At 40.5% G+C, this 22,641-nt stretch overlaps 1 protein-coding gene across 4 annotated transcripts; it reads left to right on the forward strand.

Annotated features, from left to right (window-relative positions):
- The first annotated feature begins 288 nt into the window (after positions 1 to 288).
- kdm2bb (lysine (K)-specific demethylase 2Bb) lies at positions 289 to 21,101 on the forward strand. 4 transcript variants are annotated; one of them, XM_020081897.2, is made up of 22 exons: positions 289 to 484; positions 967 to 1,111; positions 1,598 to 1,676; positions 1,808 to 1,854; positions 2,680 to 2,858; positions 3,001 to 3,107; positions 5,093 to 5,186; positions 5,313 to 5,466; positions 5,651 to 5,766; positions 6,359 to 6,485; positions 6,711 to 6,809; positions 6,936 to 7,117; positions 7,214 to 7,300; positions 12,258 to 12,488; positions 14,042 to 14,185; positions 14,285 to 14,371; positions 14,461 to 14,796; positions 15,009 to 16,078; positions 16,172 to 16,335; positions 17,446 to 17,607; positions 18,147 to 18,365; positions 19,111 to 21,101. In XM_020081897.2, the coding sequence occupies exons 1-22, from the start codon at positions 440 to 442 to the stop codon at positions 19,290 to 19,292; spliced, it is 4,056 nt and encodes a 1,351-aa protein (XP_019937456.2). In that variant the 5' UTR covers positions 289 to 439; the 3' UTR covers positions 19,293 to 21,101. The 4 variants fall into 4 exon arrangements, with proteins under 4 accessions (XP_019937456.2, XP_069369308.1, XP_019937453.2 ...); XM_069513207.1 differs by having other exon boundaries at positions 14,470 to 14,796; XM_020081894.2 differs by having other exon boundaries at positions 6,711 to 7,117.
- The last annotated feature ends 1,540 nt before the right edge of the window (positions 21,102 to 22,641 follow it).

Consider the following 22,641-nt stretch of genomic DNA (forward strand, 5'->3'; position numbering starts at 1 on the left):
CTTTAATCTCAGTGGTGAGTAATTAAGAATTAAAAAAAAACTTCTTACCTTTGCATTAATACTGGTCTAATACACCTTCAATGTACAGAAATAAAAAAACAAATACAAATAAAGTGAAAGCAGTATTGCAGCAGAACGTAAAAAATGATATGCATTTTTGGAATATGGTTATAATCGCTTATTTTTTCTATTTGACTGACCTAGCTGTTTGTCATTGTATGTTTGTGCACATATGATCGGTGTTGTGTCATGTGTGCTGGCTGACATGCCGTGACGTCGTCCAACAATGTTTTGGTTCCTGGCGGTGACGTCACACACAAAAACATGGTTCCCCTTGTTTTGAACTCGAGCAGCGTGCTAAGTGCTGCCGTGACTCCGCCGCGCAGGGAGATGCTCCTCCGACACTGAGCCACCGGGGAAACGTAGCCGACGAGAGAGGATGGCGGACCCCGCGGAGACGTGCCCTGAATCCGGACGCAGGCTGGTGCGTAGCTCCCCCATCCGCCGTGTTGTCGTTAGCTCATGAGTCGAGCTAATTACTTAGCTAAGCTAACGTCTGCAACTACAGGCGCAGGTGGTGTTCGTCAGGGCTGCAGGGGACTGAGCTACATCCGCTGGTTTAGGGTTTACAACTTCTTTAATATCTGTCATAGTTCAACGATTCAGCATACGTGAGGGAAAACGTGCAAACATTCATCACTGTGGGACCTCACACTAAAAATACCTGCTGCCTTTCATTAGGACAAGTGTCGTTTCATGATTATTGCACTTGACGTCACATTCAAGGAAACATCATGTCACCAAAATATGCACAGTCAACAAAACCTGAATATGAGCCCTCAGTTAATCCCGTGTTAAAGTTTGTGAAGAGATGAAGGTCCAGTTTCTTGTGATGGTGTGTTTACACACAGATGCAGGGGCCTTTGTGAGTTTAGTATTGTGTCTTGTGTCATGTTTGGATTGCAGCGCTCCATCTGCAGGAGGATGTATGATGAGAACGAGGACCTGTCTGATGTGGAGGAAATCACAAACATCCGAGGTTTCAGCGTTGAGGAAAAGCTGGTCAGTGACAGATACAGTGCAAACTTCGTCCACTTGATGGAGGGAAAAGGTAAATAGCAAATTACACAACATCTCTATTAGATATGACATGTTCCTCATTATTATTATCATGCATTTTGCAATAAAGAAACACATCAGTTCCTTTTGCTTTGCAACATGCATGTTATTTTATGTTCTTTTCTGTATTAATTACCTCAATGCATTTCGATCACTTAAATCATTCAGTTTTTATCTACATTCTTACAATCAGTTTTCACAGCTGTTATCCTGTTCACTGTTCTTTTACAGTCATATACACTACTCTTACTTTATCATTTGAGTTCGCTGCACTGAGTTTTAACTGTCCATGGATATTACACTTTCATCCTTGTTCTCTCTCTTGTTTTTACTTGTTGTCTTGACATGCTCTATGTTCCTTAGAATTACCTAATCTCAAGAATATTCCCTCAGGGGACGAGTGAAGTTGTTTTGAATTGAATTTGAACTGAATTTCTATCATTTCCTTGGACTAAAACATTCATGTATTGTGTTGCAGACTTCACCTATGAATATGTACAAAGGGAGGCTCTCAGAATCCCTCTCATCTTCGAAGAGAAAAATGGACTAGGCATCAGGTTAGAAGCAACTTCTGTCAATTGAGTTCTTTAGAATATCTTTTACTTACCTTTTTCTATATTAATGTGTTTTTTTGTCTGTAACAAATTACTGAATGTCATCTTTCCCTCTCTTTGATTCACACATATAGAATGCCCGATCCAGAATTTACAGTCAGTGAAATTAAAGGTCTAGTTGGTAAGTTGAATGCTACAAACAACACGCACAGTAAACCTCATGCATTCATATTTTACTGATGTAGCAACCAATACAAATGCTGTCCTGTGTTTAGGATAGAGAGTTCAAAAACTTGTGCATGCTAATAGAAGAAAGTTTCAAGATTAAAAAAATGCTTTTGTGAAATTTTGTGAAATATAGAAAATAGCTTAAGAAAATGAATTATCCAAACTTATGCTTTGCTGCAAGTATTAAGGCAAATTTACATAATTCACAAGTAAGTAAAATACCTTTGTCATGTTTTGCATTAATTACTTAAATGACATATCATGTAACACTGGTAATACTGTTTGTAGTTTATCGTTTAATCAATTTTATGCTGTGTTAGTGAACTCACACACATACACACATGCCTGTCTTTCTGCTAACTGTCTGCCTACAATTAAAGAAGGTGTGTCTGTGTGTCTTTGTCCACTTTCTTATACTATGGACATGTTGTCCTTTAATACTATATCTGTTTTTCTATCTGCTATCTTGCACTTTTTCGAAAAAAACGTCCAACAGCAATTATTTTCTAATGCATTAAAAAACAACTTCACTAAAGTGAAATATGAAAGAAAAAGAAAAAGCACGGCTGTTGTGTAGTTTTGCCATCTAGTGGAAGAGATAATGAAGTACATGTACAGATGAGATAGTTGACAATGATGTCATCAATGCAAAAATGTTTCCATGTATACATCTAAATTAGCGTGTTATTCTTTTTATTCAAACCTGCAGCCAGATTGTCAATGACAGCTGAAGCACTGGTCTGTGGCTTTCACCTGATGTCCTGGTTGTGTCTTGCAGGCAGTCGTCGGTCTGTGGATGTTATGGATGTGAGCACCCAGAAAGGCTCTGAAATGACCATGGCTCAGTTTGTCCGATATTACGAGACACCAGAGGAAGAGCGGGACAAACTCTTCAACGTCATCAGCCTTGAATTCAGCCACACTAAGCTGGAGAACCTCATCAAGCGACCCACGGTGGTAAGATAACATGGCACTGTATGATGTGTTGAAGGATTTTATAAACGTGACACTGGTACCATATTAAAAGAAGAAGTTTGACTAACAACACTGGTTGATGGATGGTTGATGGATGACACTGAAGTTTTGATTGCTCTCACAGGTGGATCAAGTGGACTGGGTGGACAACATGTGGCCTCCTGATCTGAAACAAAGCCAAACAGAAGCCACCAATGTCATCTCCGAGATGAAGTACCCTAAAGTGCAGAGGTATGAATGAACTGAATAGTTTTTTCTGTTTTGCTGTTTGTCAGTCGGTGATTAAAAGGTGACACACGGAGTGAGATGTAAACAACACTTGATTGCCTCCTCGTCAGTAGATATAAATCCCCCTCCCATCTGCATGTCTCCTGCATCGCTCCATCACTGCAGAGCTCTGAATACTACCAGTGTAATCCACCTCCTGTAAGTGCTCCTGATTGTTGCTAGGCAGCAGAGTTTTCTATGGTGGAGGACGGTCTTTAACACCTCTCGGCCAATCAGCTTTGGACAGTAGTACGCTAAGAATCCAAACCAATCGTACAATTTTTTTAACCTTGTATTACCTTGCATCACTCAGGGACTCTATCCCTCATTCTTCCACTCTGTCCCTCTCCTGAGTTATATTTAACCATTTTAATTATATTTGTGAAACACTGTTGAGGTTAGGTGTGTGTTGTAGTAGGCATTAGGCTGCACTGGATGGAATAATAAAGAGCAGATGTTAACCACCTTCAGTGGTTTCTTTCCACTCGCGGAGTTCATCGTCATTTTACTATTAAAGTGATATTAGTAGTAGTATAGTAGTGTAGTGTTAGTGTAGACATGATGCTGAAAACAATAATTTTTTTTTTTTCACTACTTTATTAGAATGCTAATATTTTATCTGAAATAACGGTGTTGCCAAGTGCCTGCATTCACAGTTAAACTGTGGTAAACATTGCTTCTTTTACATCAGCAGGCTGATGTTTAAAGGCTTCACTGTAAATTGCTCCCTTTCACAATGTTGCCTGAAAAACTTCACACTGTCTTTAACGCTCCGTTAGTTAATAATCCTTCTGTCATGGAGGTGCAGAACGCTGGGCATGAATGTAATATGCTTCATTGATGTATGTTTACAGTTTTGTTTGTTTCCAGAGTTGCTCACACAAGCAAGCAACAAGTCATTTGTCACAGTTGAAATTGTTATTCTTAGAGTTGATAGAGAACTTGCTCATGAATCAGTTATTTGAAAATGAAAGTTTTGAAACTAGTTTGATTATATGTCATTTGTCATTTTTTAAAAGCTACAACACCAAGAAAGCAACATGAAGACATAGCTTCGGTCTCTGGGAGGCCGTGCTGGGTATTTTTCACTATTTCTAACACAGATTGATCAATCAAGAAAATAATCAGTAGATTAATCGGTCATGGAAATAACTATTAATTGGAGCCTAAATTGTCAGTCTTTGATTCATGACTTTAACTTGCTGATTTCGTATTTTTGCCAGAGTCTTAGTCATCTGTTTCTCCGGCTGCAGCCTCATAATATTTATATAATATAATAAGTATAATCTTACAAGTGATGATATTGCAGATGTTTTAGATTAGACTTCAATTCATGTCACAGCCAAAGTGTTGTCAGTGTTCATTTCAAACATTTCTGGACAGCAGACTCTTAAACACATTTGTTATTTGTAGCTGCGGCTTGCAAACCAAGTGTTGTGCTGTCAAAAGAGCAGAAGTACCTGTACCTGCCGTAATCATTTAACATCTCTACTGACAAATTAGTTCATATCTACTTCTGCTCAGACGGCTACAACTGACGGGCCAACAGGTTTAAATAAACTGTCTCAGTGCGATGCACAACATAATCCACTGTAAAGATTTCCTTGGCATAGATTTTTCTCAGATAAACAGAGCAGCTGCAGTCTTACTGAATTAGTGAATCATTTATGTCTCGCAGCGCTAACTGTTCCCCAATTAACTTCCAGAGGAGAGATGTCCTATTGAGAACAATTTTCCATGCTGCAGTTCTCAGTGTGAGTGATTTCTAAGGCTGTTTTTATCGGTAGCTAATGTTTCGTTAAACACAGCTGAGATAACTGCTGTCTTCTAAGTGGCTGAGCTGCGGCTTTTCCTTTTCAGATATTTCTATGAATGTCAGTCTGTTAAACCTGTAGACTCTCACCATCTGATTTATACAATTTGCATCTTGCAAATGTTTTTTCTCTCAGGTACTGTTTGATGAGTGTGAAGGGCTGCTACACAGATTTCCACATCGACTTTGGGGGAACTTCGGTTTGGTATCATGTTTTCAAGGGACAGAAAGTAAGTTCAATCCAGTTTCTTGACACTTATGTGATATTTTGTTTCTACAAGTGTCAGTGTTGATTCTTCACCTAACCTGGCCATAACTGTACAGGATCACCATTAAATAAGGATCCCTCTCCTCAGGTGTTCTGGCTGGTGCCTCCAACACTTCACAACCTTGCCCTGTTCGAGGACTGGGTCCTGTCTGGCAAGCAGAGCGACATCTTCCTGGGAGACCGAGCGGATGGATGCCAGAGAGTGGAGCTTAAGCAAGGATACACCTTCTTCATCCCTTCTGGTGTGTTGGCATTGTTTGTTTTTGAAAGTTGCCAGGAGGAGAACGATTAGCTGCTACTTAATCTAATCTACTTGTATGTAAAGCTTTACTTGACCATTATACCAGTTTATTCAGCTTTGCATGAATCTGCTTTAATCTCTCTCTCTTTATATTTGTGTTTTACTTTTGTATTTCTGTCTTTAAGGGTGGATTCATGCTGTCTACACTCCTGAGGACACACTGGTGTTTGGAGGCAACATTCTGCACAGCTTCAACATCCCTATGCAGCTTACCATCCATGAGATAGAGAATAGGACTAAGGTAGGAGATTACAATGTAGTGTGGCTGAATTCTGAGTGGCACTCTAATACAATAAATTCTGCCTAGAATAAATGAGTTAACCTGTGACACAGTGAGAGGAGTAGCAGTCGGTGTAGTTGAGATTTAAGTGGAATAAGGAGTCAAAGGGCAAATTATTTGGCAGTGACAAAAAGACTGCCGCCGCAGAAGTCAAGAGGATATGTTTCACTCTTATTACTGAGGTGTCTGATGTACGCTGAAAAGACTAGAAGGGGCACTGACCTTGAATGTTGGTTATTCAATGCGAAAGAAAGAAACATTTTCCAACACAAATGGTAAATGAACTGCACTTCTCTCTTCTAGTCGATCACTCAAAGCAACTTACAGCAAATTTCACATTCGCCCATTCACACAAACTATAGTACTTCTTTGTGCAGCTTTTTCTTTTCTGTCACACTTGGTATTGTAAACATATTTTTGAAAGGAAAACAGACGATATCGAGTGCCACCTATTTGTTCCACGGATCCAGAATTGAAATGTTTTTTCTTGTAGAAAACTGGTTTCCCAGACTTTCCCCACTTTCTTATACATGTTTGTTGTTTCTGATTTCAGGTTCACTCCAAGTTCCGTTTCCCTTTCTACTACGAGATCTGCTGGTATGTCCTGGAAAGATACCTGCACTGCCTGACCAAGCGCTCCTACCTTTCTCTGGAGGCCCGTAAAGAGCCTGTACTGATCGGTGAGTAAAAAGTGCAGCTGTCTAAGATCTCTCATGTGCCCTTGGATGTTGTTAAAATCTTGTACTGCGGTTCTAATTAGCTCTCTCAAGTTACTAAATCTCTTATTAGATGTAAATAATAAATGATATTTCTCCATCTGTCCCACTGCATTCTAATGGAATCTGCAGCAACAGACTTAATTCTGCAGCAAGTTTTCACTATTCTCTGTTATTTTGTGCCGTCAGACTACGAGACGAAGGCGAACACAGAGAGCCCGTCCTCTGACTCGAGGAGCCAGGACATGAACGAGGACTCGTGCGAGATTCAAGCGAGGGAGGACCAGGGTGAGAAAGCAGAGAGGGTTGCTCTGGATGGCACCTGCTCTCCTGACCACGGGAGGGGGCAACACCTCAAAGCTGTTTTATCGATTGACTCTGAGGACAGCTGTAATCCTGGCTCCACTTCTCTAGATTTCCCCAAAACCCCCTCTGGCTCTCCGGCCTCCGAGTCTCAGAATAAATGGACTCATTTGACAGAGTTTGAACTGAGTGGACTAAGGACGCTAGTTGAGAAGCTGGAGTCACTGCCTGAAAACAAGAAATGTGTCCCAGAGGGAATAGAGAACCCGCAAGCTCTACTGGAGGACATAAAGGTAAAAAAATGAAAAAGACAATGGTTTGTTATATATAATTTATACGATCAAATAGTTGCGACACATCATTTTTCTCTGTCGTCTGTGGCTGTCTAGCTTGTTTTAAAAGAACATGCTGATGATGACCCCAAATTAGCAATCACTGGACTTCCTGTGGTGTTGTGGCCTAAGAAAACCATAAAGGTAAGAATATTTCATGTGCAAAAGTTGTAGCTGTGTCCTGCTCAGCAGAGCAGTAGAGGTGTGTCCCTCTGCTGGGCGTGCGTGGTTATGTGTCCCAGTACCTGGACCAGATGCCCAAACATGCATGAGGGTGGAAAAACAATGTTAATAAAAGAAACGCCCTGTTCTTTGTGGAACACAGAGATTACTCCAACATGCATTCAGCCCACTTTTTGAAACTCAGACAACGTTTAACCTGATAATACAATTTTTTAACATTATATTTACCTCTGAAAGTAAGAAAGAGCGTCACAGGTCCCCTTTATGTGCTGTTGATGTCTCAATGTCGACATCACTTCACTTTTGATTATATTGAAACTTCAGCTGAGCAGGAGGCATCAATAGAGTCATAATAAGGTTTTTTATTGATTGTGTAAACGTGAAATTGCGAAATTATTTTACAATGGCTTTGCCGAGTATAAATTGTGCCGAGTATAAATATAAAGATGTTCATTTTCACTGTCAGGCAAAGCAGTTTATAAAGCTCATTTAATACACAGAGGTAGATTCAAGGTGCTGCACAGGGACAGTGATAAACAGCACAGAGACGAAATTAAAAGAAATCAATTCAAAATAAAAACAATTTATAATATGAAAAAGACCATTTTATCAAAAAGCGCATGAATAAATACAATGGTGGTGGAAATGTTCTGACTCTATTCTATGTTTTATATATCGTACATGCTTTAATTGCCCATCAATAATTAATTGAATAAATGTCATGATGTGTGTATCAGCGAGAGAAGCCTCAACAGGAGGGAGGATGTGTTGTGATTTCTATTGGTCTCGTGGACCCTCTGGATCCCCCCACCTCCACACCCATCCCTCCAAAGGCCAGCTGCTGGTCATGGGGCCTCTTTGTGTTTGCCTTTTGTAATGAGATGCCATCTGGCTCCATTGGCTGCATGTGCAGAGCCTGCTCTCCTCTCCCTGTGAAACCCGTCATGAATATGACTACGCTGTTTCTGCATATTCTTCTTCCACTGGATAGAGGCAGACACCCCCCCAGTAAATATTCTGATGCACAGCAGCCTCCCATTGGCCCTGTGCCTCCCAGCACCCCTCCTCTTTTTCATGGAGTTGATCCATATTAATGAGGCAGGCTCGCCTGTGTTTCCTGCATCTGCTTGTGGTATTGTGGAGCTCTTGGAGCAGGAGGGAGGGCTGTAGGCCAGACAGCAGTAGCAGCAGGAGGAGGAGGAGGAGGAGGAGGAGACTGCAGCCATGTCAGTTTGCTGTGAGCTGGACGGTGTGTGAAAACCAGCCATGGCCATGTCGCTGAGCGCTGATGATGAGGACTACGATTCAGACTCGGAGCAGGTTAGCACATCACACCCCTGCAGGCAGGCATAGTGAGGCCACCAGAGGAATGCTTGTGCCAGACAGAGCAGTGAGCAGCATCACAGTGCAGCGAGGAAATGGAGCAACCTGGAGAGAAATTAATTCACTCTACCTTCTGATCTTGCTCTTTGATTTTTTGTTTTTGTTGTAGTCTTGTTGTTTTTTTAGGTTTTTGTCTGTGTGCATGTGTGCATGTGTGTGTGTGTGTGTGCATGCTTGTGTGTTTTTGTCCTGCAAATCCAGCAATAGGAGAAGGGCTGTGTTTATACAGCTCAGAGCCTCGGGGCTGCTATTGGTTGTTAGAAAGGAGAGAAGCAGAGGAGTGGGAATTCATGTAGATTCACAAGATGAATCTTTCATGGTTTGATTGTAAAAGCAGAGGATGTGAATTATGTTAGGAATATATAAAAAAAAAAAAACAGGTCATCCTGCCAGAAGGAGAGCGGTCATCCTGCAGGGATTTATTTGATATTGCTCAGTGTCAGTGTCAGGTTAAACTGAGAGTTGCTTACACAGCAAGACATGTGTTTGGTCATTTGATTATTTCTCTTTACTTAACTTGGAACCACACCCCTTTGCATTAATTTGGTTGGATTTGAAAAACATTGATTGCAGAGTATATCATTATTATTATCTCCTCCTATATCTTCCTGTTTTCATTTCCGTTTGTTCCAGTCATGTGAATGCACCTGTTCATGGTGTCACAGTTCAGGTATTTGAGAAATCCACAGCAGGAGGAGTGACTGACTTTAGGTACCACACAGGTCAAACATACCAACAGTGGAGCATCGACCACAGTATTTCTCAACATCTTGAGAATGTAGTGTATTTACTCTGAAGGTATTTTAACTTATTGACAATTCGTTTGTTTTGTTCTAACAGGTTATACTTGGGTTACATATACACACTGCAACAGAGCAATCACATGTTACACATGCAGCATCAGCTTCACAACATATGCCACCTCTAAAGCTTAACAGGAAAGTAATCCCTCCAGGAACTCGTGAACCCTTTTTTTTTGCCAAGTCAATTGTTTTCTAGACATTTTCCAAGACAAGGGAGAGAGAAATAATGAAGTTTGGTCTGGATAGTTGGAGAAACTTCATGAAAAAAACAACAACCTGTTTATGTGAGCATAGACTTCAGGTGTTCTTCTGTTGCAACCAGTTACGTAATCTTGAATTTCTTCTGCTCTGATAAAAACAACTTGTTCTATTGTTTCTTCAATCTGTACGCTTTGTCTTCAGGGTGATGTTAAGTACATGTACAATAATTGATTTCCGCTGCTCTCCACAGCAGCTCAAGATGTTCCAAGGCTGTGTCGGTGAACATAAGAGGCTGCTTTTCATAATGATCCCCGGCTGAATGAGCTGTGAGGAGCTAAGAAATTACTAGTTGGTCACTTGTACTGTACAACAGAGGCACGTGTGTACACTAAATATGTGTATATATAACAATTACTCACTATTTTGCTGCCAGTGTCATATTTTATGGTCAAGATATGTTTGCAAAAACACCACTGAGTGTAGTGACTTGAAACGAGAGGCGGTTAATTCCATCAGTGCTGTTGTTGTCTTGTGTTATTTAATTCTGTCAGAGGGATATCTGCTTTAGTGATCACCCACTTAGCAGCCAGTGGGGGGTTCAGAGGGGATTTAGGGGACAATGAGGACAACTAAAATAAATTAATAAACATTTTTGATATAACATTCTCACCTGTAATTTAAATTACAGGTGTAGTAACAATAATAAAGAAGTTATATGTGCTCTGACATGAGCAGTTTGACTTGTCGGCTACTTGGATCTTGCGAAAACAGGGTTACAGATTTTGGTGCTTTAGCCACTGCAATGGATTTATTTTTCTGGTCTCATTCCAGAGTTAACCCCCCCACCCCCCACAACAGCTCTATACAGACTGCACAAGCCCCCCCACCCCAATATGCCCCTCTAATCCTGTCTGGTAACCACATATCTGACCGCCTGTGTCAGTCTATTTCATAGCTATTGTTAGAAGAAATTATTGTAATATGCCTAAAACTGAAGCTGCTTTCTTTTTCTGTCAGAGGGTCTCATTACAGTTCTTATTGGTTACAAGTCTGTGTGTCATAGACTGTTCTGTTAGGGAACGGGATGTGGCTGTTGCTATGCTGACGCTAGGAAAATCTGCCCTGCCGATGTAACTAAAGAAATCTGATCTTCATTTCCAAGAGCTGCAGTGTTTCTCGCTCCTTCTTTGTTTATTTCTTGCCTCATATTTTCTCACGTGGCACGGTTGGCAGTATTTGGACATGTGGTTTTCATGGTAAAAACGCACTGTTGTGGTTTTGGTTCTGTCAGCTCTGAAAAGAAGCAGAAATATAAAACACAAGAGCAATAATGATGCAGATCAAAAGCATCTCATCTCCATTACTCGCTTCTATTAAATAGAGCACATTTGATGTGTACTGTTATAAATCAGTCTGCACGCCCCCTAACATGGAATAATGGGGTCCTGGTGATCCATGTGAGAAATGCAGCCATAAGTGCAGCTTCTCTTTGAAGTAGAAACATGCAAGCAAGTCAAGTGCTAAATCTGGAAGACGCCTCTGGGGACGTTTCTTGATGTGTTTGTTTTCTCCTAGATCTTGTGCTTTAACAGCCATGAATAATGTGTTTATGCACACTGTGTTTTTATCAGGTTTGTGTTGAATTGAGGTTATATATTATATGTGTATTTGTAGGTGCAGGTGCTGTTTTCTTTTGCATGTGTCTGAATCAGAAAGGGCATATCCCCACACATCCAGCATTAACACTGACCCCATCTGAATCTGATTTAAGGTTTAATTTTATTCTTTTTATATAACATGATAGTTAGTGTTTATTATAGGGGCACAGAACAGTTATTAAATTAAATTCAATGTAATCCAGCACTTTAGAGCTTTATGCCTTCCTTATGAATCTTAATAAATTTGTCAAAAAATTCACAGATTTAACTCAGTAGAGCGCATACCTCTGCCAAGGCCCAACGGCCCCCTCATGAAACCTCTGAATGTGCCTTTTCTCATCATGATCCATGAACTATTCTCTGAGAAATTGAGGAAAATGTTAAATAATCTATGTCACAATGTTAAAGAAAGTGAAAACAAAAATCCTGGATCTTCCCTTCTGATGCAGATCTGCACCAAAATTTAATGGGTTCCTTTCCTAACCAGTATATAACATCCTTACACAGAGTTTCATGGAAATCTGTCCAGTATCTTTTGGGTAATCTTTCTTAAATCAAACAAACTAATAAACTCATGGACAGGGGGGAAATATAACCTCCTTGGCGGAGGAAATAATATAAATAGAGTAGTTTCATTGCCATTTAATATTAGGTGAGATAAGGATTCTAAACCTCACTTTACTTATATTATTAAGCAAATAATAAGTGTTATAATATCATATATCAGAATTCTTAATATATATTGCTAGTAGGTGATAATTAGCAGAATAACAAAATAATAAGACATTAAATGTGATCTTTGAATCTAGTTGTGTAATAGTTGTTGGTTGATGGATTTAGGTTCTTGACACCGTATCCCCTTCATCCCTTTAGCCCCGGCCTCCCAATCGGCCGAAACCTAAGATGGCAGCCTCCCCTGCCTCAGCAGTCAAGCTGTCAGCCAGTCGGGGAACATCTGGTGCCAGGAGAAGACGGACCCGCTGTCGGAAGTGTGAGGCATGCCTGCGGACGGAGTGTGGGGAGTGCCACTTTTGTAAAGACATGAAGAAGTTTGGTGGGCCGGGACGTATGAAACAGTCCTGCATCATGAGGCAGTGCATCGCAGTAAGTGCCCTGTTTATATTGTGAATTTTCTTTTTGTGAAAGACCCTTGATGACTTTTTTTTACTGAGAGGTAGAAGAGAAACCACTTTCAGTTGATTAGCTTAGCATAAAGGCTGGAAACAAGCTGGCAATGTTCGATGGTAAAAAAAAAAGAATCTGCCTACAAACACCTACACCTGAAATAAATAGACCCTAGATTATTTTCCTTGTTATTATTATTACTTGTCATTATCATGAAGTTGCCAGACAACCAACAAAGAATTTACTGGCTGAGAAATAGTAAAACCACCATAGAACCCCAGCTTGTCATTTTTATATTTGTCTACAAATAACCTTAATGAGATGTGACATTAGTCAGAGAGCTTTAGATGTGCTGGTTGTTTTTTCACTTAGGTAACTGTTTCCTAGTGAACAGACATTGTGTGATATCAATCTTTAATTGCATTCCCCAAAATATAAAACAATTAATTGAATGATCTATTCATGGTTGTGTTTTTCCTTTAATTTTAATTACTTAACTTTGTTTGTGTCCATGGGGTTTTGAGGGTGTTAAACGTGGTTGTAAGGGCAGTACAAGGTGATTGGTTGTGTGTTTCAGCTGATCGTTAATTACTGCAGTTATGCCATTTGTTTAAGTAGTTATAGGATTACTAATGATAAAGCAAGTAGTAGTGGCAGCAGCAGATTTGTTGGAGGGACTCGCCAAGGACCAATCATCATGTGTTTGAGTGTTTCAGCACCATGGACAGAGACATGTTTATCCAGCACAAACAGAGATTCACTTTTATTAAAGTTTCATCTGCTCCAATATTTCACACTTATGAGCTTAAGCTCTTCAGCAACTTTGTCCCACTTTTAAGAAACGGCAATATGTTTAATCCACTCTTCATGTTCACTCTGATGCTGTTTCAGAGGTAAGTATATCCAACAGATCATCAGTACCGAGTTGGATGTTGTTAAATTCAAGATAATTGTTTTCAGGCTGAATATACTTGAGTAAAAATCAATAAAAGGCTTTCAGAGCAACAATGATTAAAAAAGAACAGAAGTATAAATGTATAATATTATATTAATAATATAGTTTATTCAACTGTCATAGCTGCTGAATGTAAAATGTGGGACCAGAATTATATGAATCCACAATTTGTAGGCTGCCAATCAGTATTACCTCAGTCAGACTGTGTTTCTAATTTTCTGGCTTCTCAATTAAATAATGTGAGTGGGTGATTAAAAGCCAAGGCTGTGAAATGTTCTGAAATCACTTTGACATGTTTTGCTTCACATTTCAACATACATACATTTATATACTGTTTAATCCACCGGTAACATACTCAAAGCCCTGCAGATAGCGAACAGCATTTTAATAGAACCTTAACTAATAGATATTGTATAAGTGTGGGTTAGCTTGTTTGTCAATCACATTTAAAAAACGATGTGAACATGACACAGACCGTGAAGGAAACTGTGAGAGAGTAGGGGAAAGACATGCTGATGATAGTCCAACCAGCCAGGAGGGGACCTGATACTCCAACTTTACTGTGTTTTTTCCGCAGCCGGTCCTGCCCCACACAGCAGTGTGTCTGGTGTGTGGAGAGGCAGGGAAGGAGGACACTGTGGAGGACGAGGAAGAAAAGTTTAACCTCATGCTCATGGAGTGCTCCATCTGCAATGAGATCGTTCATCCCAACTGTCTTAAGGTAATTCACTCGATACATATTAATCTTTCTATCATTTACTTTGAAAATTTAAGTCATTGTTTCCTTTCATAGTAATCTGTATATGCTTCTTTCTTTTAGGTCAAAGATTCTAATGGAGTTGTCAATGATGAGTTGCCAAACTGCTGGGAGTGTCCAAAGTGCAACCATGCGGGGAAAACAGGGAAAGTAAGCATCTTTGTGGACTTTATTTTGGATGAGTCCGAATCTCAGAACTAGTAAAATAAAGTTGTGCTCTTTTTGTTTCTACCCTTTTGGCCTCAAAGCAAAAAAGGGGGCCAGGGTTCAAATATGCATCAAACCTTCCCGGCTCGCTGCTTAAAGAAACACGGTTAATTAGGGATTTAAAAGAGGAGCCCGACCCTCCCATGGTGGCTACAGCAACGGTTACTGCGCTGACGACAACGTCTGCTGTGAAGAGGAAGGCAGAGCGGGAAGACGTCCCCAAGAGGAACGACGAAGAGCCTCCAAAAAAACGTCCCCCTTTGTTGTCTCTGGATGGTACGCCCCGACCAAGGCTGGAGGACAACCCACTAAGGAAAAAGAGAAAACTTTTTGACACCAATGATGAACCTGTGATTGTAAAAAAGAAGGTAACAGCCTTATCTATTTGTAATTACAAACAGCTTTAATGCTTTTATATCTAGTTTGTACCTTTCAAAAATTAAAGTAAAATATGTCAGCATTTCATAAATCTCCTTTTTCTCTTGAAAATAAGGAAGCTCTGCTATAATTTCCATATCTTTAAATTCACACCTTAATTCTAATTGCTTATAATAATTATCTCCCTCCTTTTCTTTCTTAGAAGAAACTTTTGAAACCAGATGATCCCCTGACTCATAAGCTGCTGCGTCAAATCAAGACCGAGAGGGATCACGGTGATGAAGAATATGACCAGGATGAGCGTGAAGGAGATGGGTTCTGCTTGGACAGGATTTATTTAAAGGAGAAAAATGAGTACGGTGATGAGGACCCAGAGGACGATGAGTTGGAAGAGGAGAAGCTGACGAAAGAGAGAGACAGTAGAGAGAACAAAGCCAAGGTCTTGTTGAATCCACTGCTGAGAACATCTGCGGTCAGAGAAAGTGACCACTCCTCCTCCAACTCTCCCAGAGCTGGACCTAGCAGCGAGTCAGGAGAAGCTCAGGAGAGGAGCTCTACTCAGCTTAAATCTCGCCATCAGCGGCGGCGGCTCTCCAACAAAGAGCTGAGCAAAGAGTTCAACCAGGAGGTTCTCCACACTGAAGACCGTCTGAGCAACCAGAACCACGGGTCAGTGAAGACAGAGGACAGTCCAGCCAATCACAATCGGCGGCCAGTCAAGAATGAGGATTCTGTGTCCAATCAGAACCGTAAACCACTAAAAACAGAGGACTCGACCACGAATCAGAGCCGCAGGGCCCTGAAAATGGAGGAGGGTGTGGTCAGTCAAAACAGACGGCCACTGAAAGCGGAGGACTGCTTGACCAATCAGAACCACAGGCCGATAAAATCTGAGCCCGAGAACGAAGTAGATGACCAGAAGCCTAGATGGCCTCTTAACAATGGCAGCGGCGACCTGGGTGACTGGCTGCGACATCGGGGGCGGGAGGTGAACGGAACGCCACGTGGTTACTCGCCCCTCGGCTGGAACAGGAACGCGCCGATCACACCCATGTGCCCCCGACCACTCCCCTGCAGGTCGCCGCCCAAATGCATTCAAATGGAGCGCCATGTGATCCGCCCTCCTCCCATCAGCCCCCCACCTGACAGGCTGCCGCTAAGCGACGGCGAAGCTCATGTGATGCGGCGAGAGATGTGGATGACAGTGTTCAGTCACCTGACGCACAGAGACCTTTGTGTGTGCATGCGCGTCTGCAGGACCTGGAACAGATGGTGAGTACAAGATGTGCTGCGGAGTTTAATGCATGTTGTCTTCACTTCATCACACAGCGTTTATGGGAAGGTGTCCGCTGCGTGTCTCCACAGGTGCTGTGACAAGCGGCTTTGGAAGCACATCAATCTGAACCGATGTAAGTCCATCACACCTCTCATGCTGAGCGGCATCATCCGGAGACAGCCAGTGGCTCTGGACCTCAGCTGGACCAACATCTCCAAGAAGCAGCTCAGCTGGCTGATCAACAGACTGCCAGGTGAAGATACACTCCACCAGGGAACACTGCGCTGTAGTTGTGTTGTATAAACAGCCAGTAAATGAGATTAGATGTAGTTTTGGAGGGAAATCAGAGAAATCTGGCCGACATTATTATGTGTTTGTTAAATATCACAGGAAGCAGGGGATCAAAGGAAAAACCACAAAAAAACTGTATATGTTGGGAAAGATCTAGTTTAAGTTCAGTTGATCTCATTAATTATTCTTTCATATTAAATTATAATAAGTGGAATAAACTGAGGGTTTTATTTAAGAAAAAATACAGTTTCCAAATCTGTAGATTCTTAGTGTTTATGAAAATTACCCGACAGATTAATTATAGCGAGACGAGGAGATGGTGAATCACTTTGACACAACCTTACAGTAGTATCCATTAGCACATGAAGTAATTGAACCATATTAACCATGAATTTAACCATGGATAGTGAAATAGACATGTTCTGATTCTGATAATCATCACTTCACTTCCACAAAGGGTTTATAGCACACAGCTGTTTAAATGCTCAGGTATCTGACTCGGTATCGCCCGATACACAAAGTCCAGGTATCGTAACTGGCAAAGGAAAATTGGTGTCACAGCATCTTTTGAAAATAAAGGCAAATAACCTACTACAGGCAGTCATAGTACTATTATCCTGGTGTGAATAAAAGTGTGTTTATGTTGCATGTGCAGGTTTTAAGAAGTTAGAGTTAAAACGTTTTGAACATAAAGTGTGTTTGAGTAACATGCTCCCGTATGGCTCGTCCATATGGATAACTGTGTCCCCTGAGGCTCCTGAATGTAGACGGTTAACTTTAGATGTTAGTACGGTGTGTTTGGTGCCAGAGAAATGATTTTCTTTCTCTTATGAATCTCTTAGTTGGACGATTCAGAATATTCACTGCATCTGTGTTGTTTGATTTTGTGACCTCAGATAAACAAAAACTCTGGAGACAGAAAGCCTGAAGAATGCGGCGTGTTTCTTTACGAGACTGTTCATCAGATAAATCTATCATCCGGCTGCGTGAACCGATCTTAATAGAGTTTTCAAAAGAAGACAACAAATGCAGCTCGGTTTAACCGGATGTTTTGCGTTTGCTGTCCCTGCAGGTCTGCGTGTGCTACTGCTGTCCGGGTGCTCCTGGGTGGCCGTCTCTGCTCTTTGCACCTCCAGCTGTCCTCTCCTGCGAACTCTGGATGTTCAATGGGTTGAGGGACTGAAAGACGCCCAGATGAGGGACCTGCTGTCACCTCCCACTGACAACAGGCCAGGTACTGACACTCTGACTAAACTGTCTGAGAAATTAGTGGAGGAGTGAATGTAATGATCTGGATTGTTCCACAAGATGTGATTCTGATCTGCATATTAACTTCAAGGCCTGTTTTAAGCGATCAATCCTAATGGATCCTGCTGAAATAAGAATTTAAAAATGAGACACAAACATGTTAAGTCCTTATCTTCTGGGTACTGTTGTTAATAATGTGAATAATTGGTTTGAATATGATGGAGGTCTATGGCACAGATGAATATACCAGAGTTATAAAGCAGCGTTTGGATACACAGATAATAGAAATATCAGTTCATTGTTGATTTGAGTCTTTTCATGGTTTTTCATGGCCATGAGAAAAATAATACATTATTCTCCTTAAATTAAATATATAGTGATGTGGACAACCACAAATATCCACATTCACCATGATTATTCAGGATCATTCATATGGTTAAACACAACATTATATTGACCATATAGAATAAATGCTCTCTGTGTCTCTGGCTCAATTTCCACTCTTTTTCCATTTTCACTGTGTAGGTCAGTTAGACAACAGGAGTAAGCTCCGTAACGTGGAGGACCTGCGTCTGGCAGGGTTGGACATTACAGACACATCTCTGCGCCTCATCATCCGTTACATGCCCTCGTTGTCCAAGCTGGATCTCAGCTACTGCAACCACGTGACTGACCAGTCTGTCAACATCCTGACGGCTGCAGGGACGACCACCAGAGACTCGCTCACTGACATCAACCTGTCAGGTACAAGCTTGTCTTTGTTGGCTGTAAAATCTGCCTGCATCTGACTCGCTTCCACTCAGGGATGAAGTTTGAATTTATTCAATATTGACGCATCACGTCTTTAGCTGAATAAACAAACTAGTGTTTTTACCTCATTAAACACAAATCTATAAATATGCTCATACTGCTGCAGAACATCCTCCAAAGTACATGCCTAGTTTTTACTTCCAGACAGGGACCTTGTGCCATTTCATAGATTTTTATTACCTTTGGTAATAAAAACCAAAAAGTTTCTTGGTTGTTACTTTGAATTAATATATTCAGGTTGTTTTCAATCTGCTTTTATAGGAGTTGATTCAGCCTAATGATCATTTAGAAGGCTGTAGTTTGTGGTGTTACTTCTTGCTGTTCTATCAGAGCTTTTAAATGACATGAAAATTGATTTAACCATTTGTTGGGACGTGCACACAAAGCTAAAAATAATCAGACCGTATACTTGTTGTCTCTTTGGATTGCCATTAAATGTGTAAAGCAGTGAATCATTATGGATACAGCTGAAAGGCAAATGCATTTTGTCTTTCTGTGGAGTGCATCAGCCTCCTCATCCATTACCAAAAACATTGCTGAGCATAATCAGGCCTTTGGATTTCACATCCTCAAATATTCTAAAAGGGTTGATTTATCCATGTCATGGCTTTTGTCAGTGCAGGTGTCCCATCACGCATCACTTGTTCCCTCTCTTCTAACCCAATTTCTCCTCATGCAGTCTGTAACAGGGTCACAGACCAGTCGCTGACCTATTTCAAGCGCTGCGGAAGCATATGTCATATCGACCTGCGATACTGCAAACAGGTGACCAAGGAAGGGTGCGACCAGTTCATCGCAGAAATGTCAGTCAGCGTGCAGTTTGAGCTGATAGAGGAGAAACTGCTGCGAAAGATCAGCTAGACAGAGGCTCTTTGACATTTAACAAGTGGTGAAGCTACTGTCCACACGGAGGCAGCAGACGACTGCGCGCTGGTGGAGAGCAGCGCCGAGTGTCATCTGCAGACTACTGAGCAGACGAGAGGAAGCTGTCTCTTCCTGTGCAGCCTGATGTAAAAGGGAAGCTGTGCTGCTAAGCCCGAATGTAAAAAGAAAAAAAAGAAAGTCCAGTGAAGGCAATATTGCAAAAATGTTTTTTTTGTCGTTGTTTGCACCTTGTTTAAAAGTTATTTATTTCTTTGTATTGATGTATCATGATTATCTTTTGGGTGTTCATAGACTATTTTTTTGTTCCAATGCAAAGTTTACTGCATTATAGAGTAATATTTTTGTATCAGAAAGTGTTTCATACATTTATGTGCAGTATTGAATGCACCAGTGTACAGTATCATACCATGAAAGTTGATAATCGTTCGGCATTACTGTTAAGCTCTTGTTGTCGAGAGGCATTTTATTGCCAAACTGTAGGACGGTAGCTTGTGTTTGTGCGGGTGTTTTTATATTTTATTATACGTGTCAGTGCCCTGGTTTCTGATTGGACAAAGGTGCTGTACTTTTTGTTTTTTATAAGACTACATATGTTGCTCTGTCCTCGTGGTAGAGACGTTTAAAAAATGCATTTGCACTGATACAGTAAATATGAATGTGTATAAAGCCTATTTTTCCAACACTAAAGCGTTCTGCTAATTCTACTAACAGCTTCTAGTTACTGGGTTATACTGACACATACCTGTATACAAAGGTGTCTGTCGATCATCACTCTTTTAGTATCGTCGGTGCTTCGTGAAAGGAAGCGTTTGAGAGGCTGCATGCAGAAAAGAAACATTTACAACACAGTCAGTAGATTTAGAAACCGATAAATATTATAACCATCTACTCCTTTACTCCTTATCCTGAGCTGAACTCCACGTGATAAAAAAACCAGACTAATGAAGAGGAAGCAAAGTCCAGGAGGAGAGGAAATTAAATTCACACAAATCTTTTAGATGAGGCTTTGGAACTCAGGTGTAATCAGTCAAACAGACAGGACACCAAATGATTAATGAAAAAAAAATCTCATCTTATACTGTATATCCCAAAACTCATGACCACAGATATTTGGTTTATTTAGTGATTCATTGTTTCTAGATGTGAGGGATGACCTTGTCTTTTATTAAGATAATATCAAGACAACATTAGAATCAGTCTTTAAAACCCAAGGTTCAAAAATTCCGTAAATTGAGATGAGATAAGACTTTATAGACCCCACATGTCCATTCATCCTAAATTATATTTTAAGACCCTTCAAAAACATCTGTCAATCATCTGAAAGATTTGTGGAATTGGATTTTGTTTATTCTTTATTCTGTCTCACATTCCAGTGAAAGACATTTATTCTTTTCTTTAAAATAGTTTTTTGAAAGTAACATTTTTTTAGTACTCATTTGTGTTAAAGAACATCACAGCCTATGGCACCATTTCATTGTTCTCACTGTGTGCCTGTATTCATCGTCATAATATTCAACTTGATACACGAATCACAAATTTTCTTATCGGAACCAATACATTTCTAAAAGGCTTCACAGTAATGATTTGATTTGTTTGCGTTTTGTGTAGCTGTTGGACAGAGGTTGACATGCTTCAGTGGATGGGTTTGCATTTAAATATTTGTTTTTCCTAAACAACCACATCTCATTGGAAGATTTTACTACATTAATGTAAATGTTCTGTGTACATAATGTACATGTAAAGCCTCTAAAGTCAACCTTTGAGATATTAAATCCGTTTAAAATACTGAAATGTGTGTGGTTTTGGTCCTTTGGCCTTTTAAAGATTCCAGTAACTGCAAATGTGATTTAATACTGCAGACAACAATATGCTTTGTTAGGAATACAGCAGTTTTGATAAAGAGCTTTTCTAGTCTTATTGACCCCTCAAGGTGCTTTACACCATAAGTCACATTCATGCAGCGTTTTTTTCTATCATACACCATTCACATGGCCATCAGGGGCAATTTGAAGGTTTAGAATCTTGCCCAAGGACACTTCTGCGCTCGGCCTGGAGGAGTCGAGGATTTATCTGTTTAAAGTTAAACCGAGGAAACATTTGTTGTAGGAAGGCAATTTGAATCCAAGGCGTGAATGGCCGACCAAGAACATGTAGAGAAGAAATTACAAATTCTAAATACATTAAATGATCCACAATACAAGCAACTGAAATGACATGAAAAATCTCATAACTTTTGAAAGTGTTTCATAAAAATTAGCAACATGACAAAATGAAGAGCGTTTTTCTCAGGTCTGGTTTGTAGTACTGCATTTTATTGAATCTAATAAATCATTTTTCTCTTGTTTACCAAAATAAAAAGGTTCAACATTCCAAAATATAAAGATCCAGGATTATGAGTGCTCATGATACCCTCCTACTCTGGTACTACTGTAGCTGCCCATGAATGACATCTTTGAGAAACAGCAGCGTCAACAAACAGACTTACAGAGTTACAGTGTTATAGTTTCAGTGTCAGGTTCAGATCTGAAGCAGACGATGGTGAGAGGCGCTGTAGGAAAAGCGAGACCATCACTTTAGTGGTGAATGAGGAAATCTTCTGACCAAAACCAGCAGGAATACATTCTGAAAAACTGTATATTCTTTATTTTCAAACCTCCGCACTGATCAGAATGTTAAATCATGTCTTCTCCCAAGTACATGGAAAAATATACATTTAATAACTCATCAGTAAACAACAATATAAACTATCTACTGTATGTTATTCACTTAACAGCAAATGAGTTGGTTTTTTTCTTTTTTTTTACCACAGGCATACTGTACACGCAGATATTTTAGTAACTCAATCTCATGACGAACAAAAAAGTGTTTCATTTGCATAACAGGTTAAAGTAAACCAGGATTCTTTGACCTCTCGCTGTGGATGATGTTTGGAAGGACACAGTGACGACATGACAGAAAGGTGTGATGATGTTACGCTACAGAGAAGAGGAAGTAGCACCTTTTACCTGCCTACGATTCTACGTTAGTGGACACACAGACACTTGGTGGACGTGTAAATCAAATAGTATTGCTTGGTGGAAGATATTTTACTAGTGAGGACCACACCCCAAGGATGTTTGATTTCAAGGTTTGAATGGAAATCCATATATTGCATGTCGAGAGTTGAGGTGAAGGTGTGTCCGATGGGCGGGTGATGGAGGACGCACTGGTGACCAGGCGGAGGGAGACTCAGTGTGGAGCTTTAACAACCCCCCCCCCCCCCCCCCCCCCCCACCCACCCAGACAGTACCAAGAACGAGACATGCAAGAGGCATGCACCAGAATA

The sequence above is a fragment of the Paralichthys olivaceus genome, chromosome 18, assembly GCF_024713975.1.
Source record: "Paralichthys olivaceus isolate ysfri-2021 chromosome 18, ASM2471397v2, whole genome shotgun sequence".
Lineage (NCBI taxonomy): Eukaryota > Metazoa > Chordata > Actinopteri > Pleuronectiformes > Paralichthyidae > Paralichthys > Paralichthys olivaceus.

Bases quoted from the DNA above. Each gene is read 5' to 3' on its own strand.
- kdm2bb (XM_020081894.2), top strand. From the start codon at position 440: ATGGCGGACCCCGCGGAGACGTGCCCTGAATCCGGACGCAGGCTG. The intron at 7,301-12,257 runs GTAAGAATATTT...TCATCCCTTTAG, and splicing joins GGCCTAAGAAAACCATAAAG to CCCCGGCCTCCCAATCGGCC. The intron at 12,489-14,041 runs GTAAGTGCCCTG...TTTTTTCCGCAG, and splicing joins TCATGAGGCAGTGCATCGCA to CCGGTCCTGCCCCACACAGC.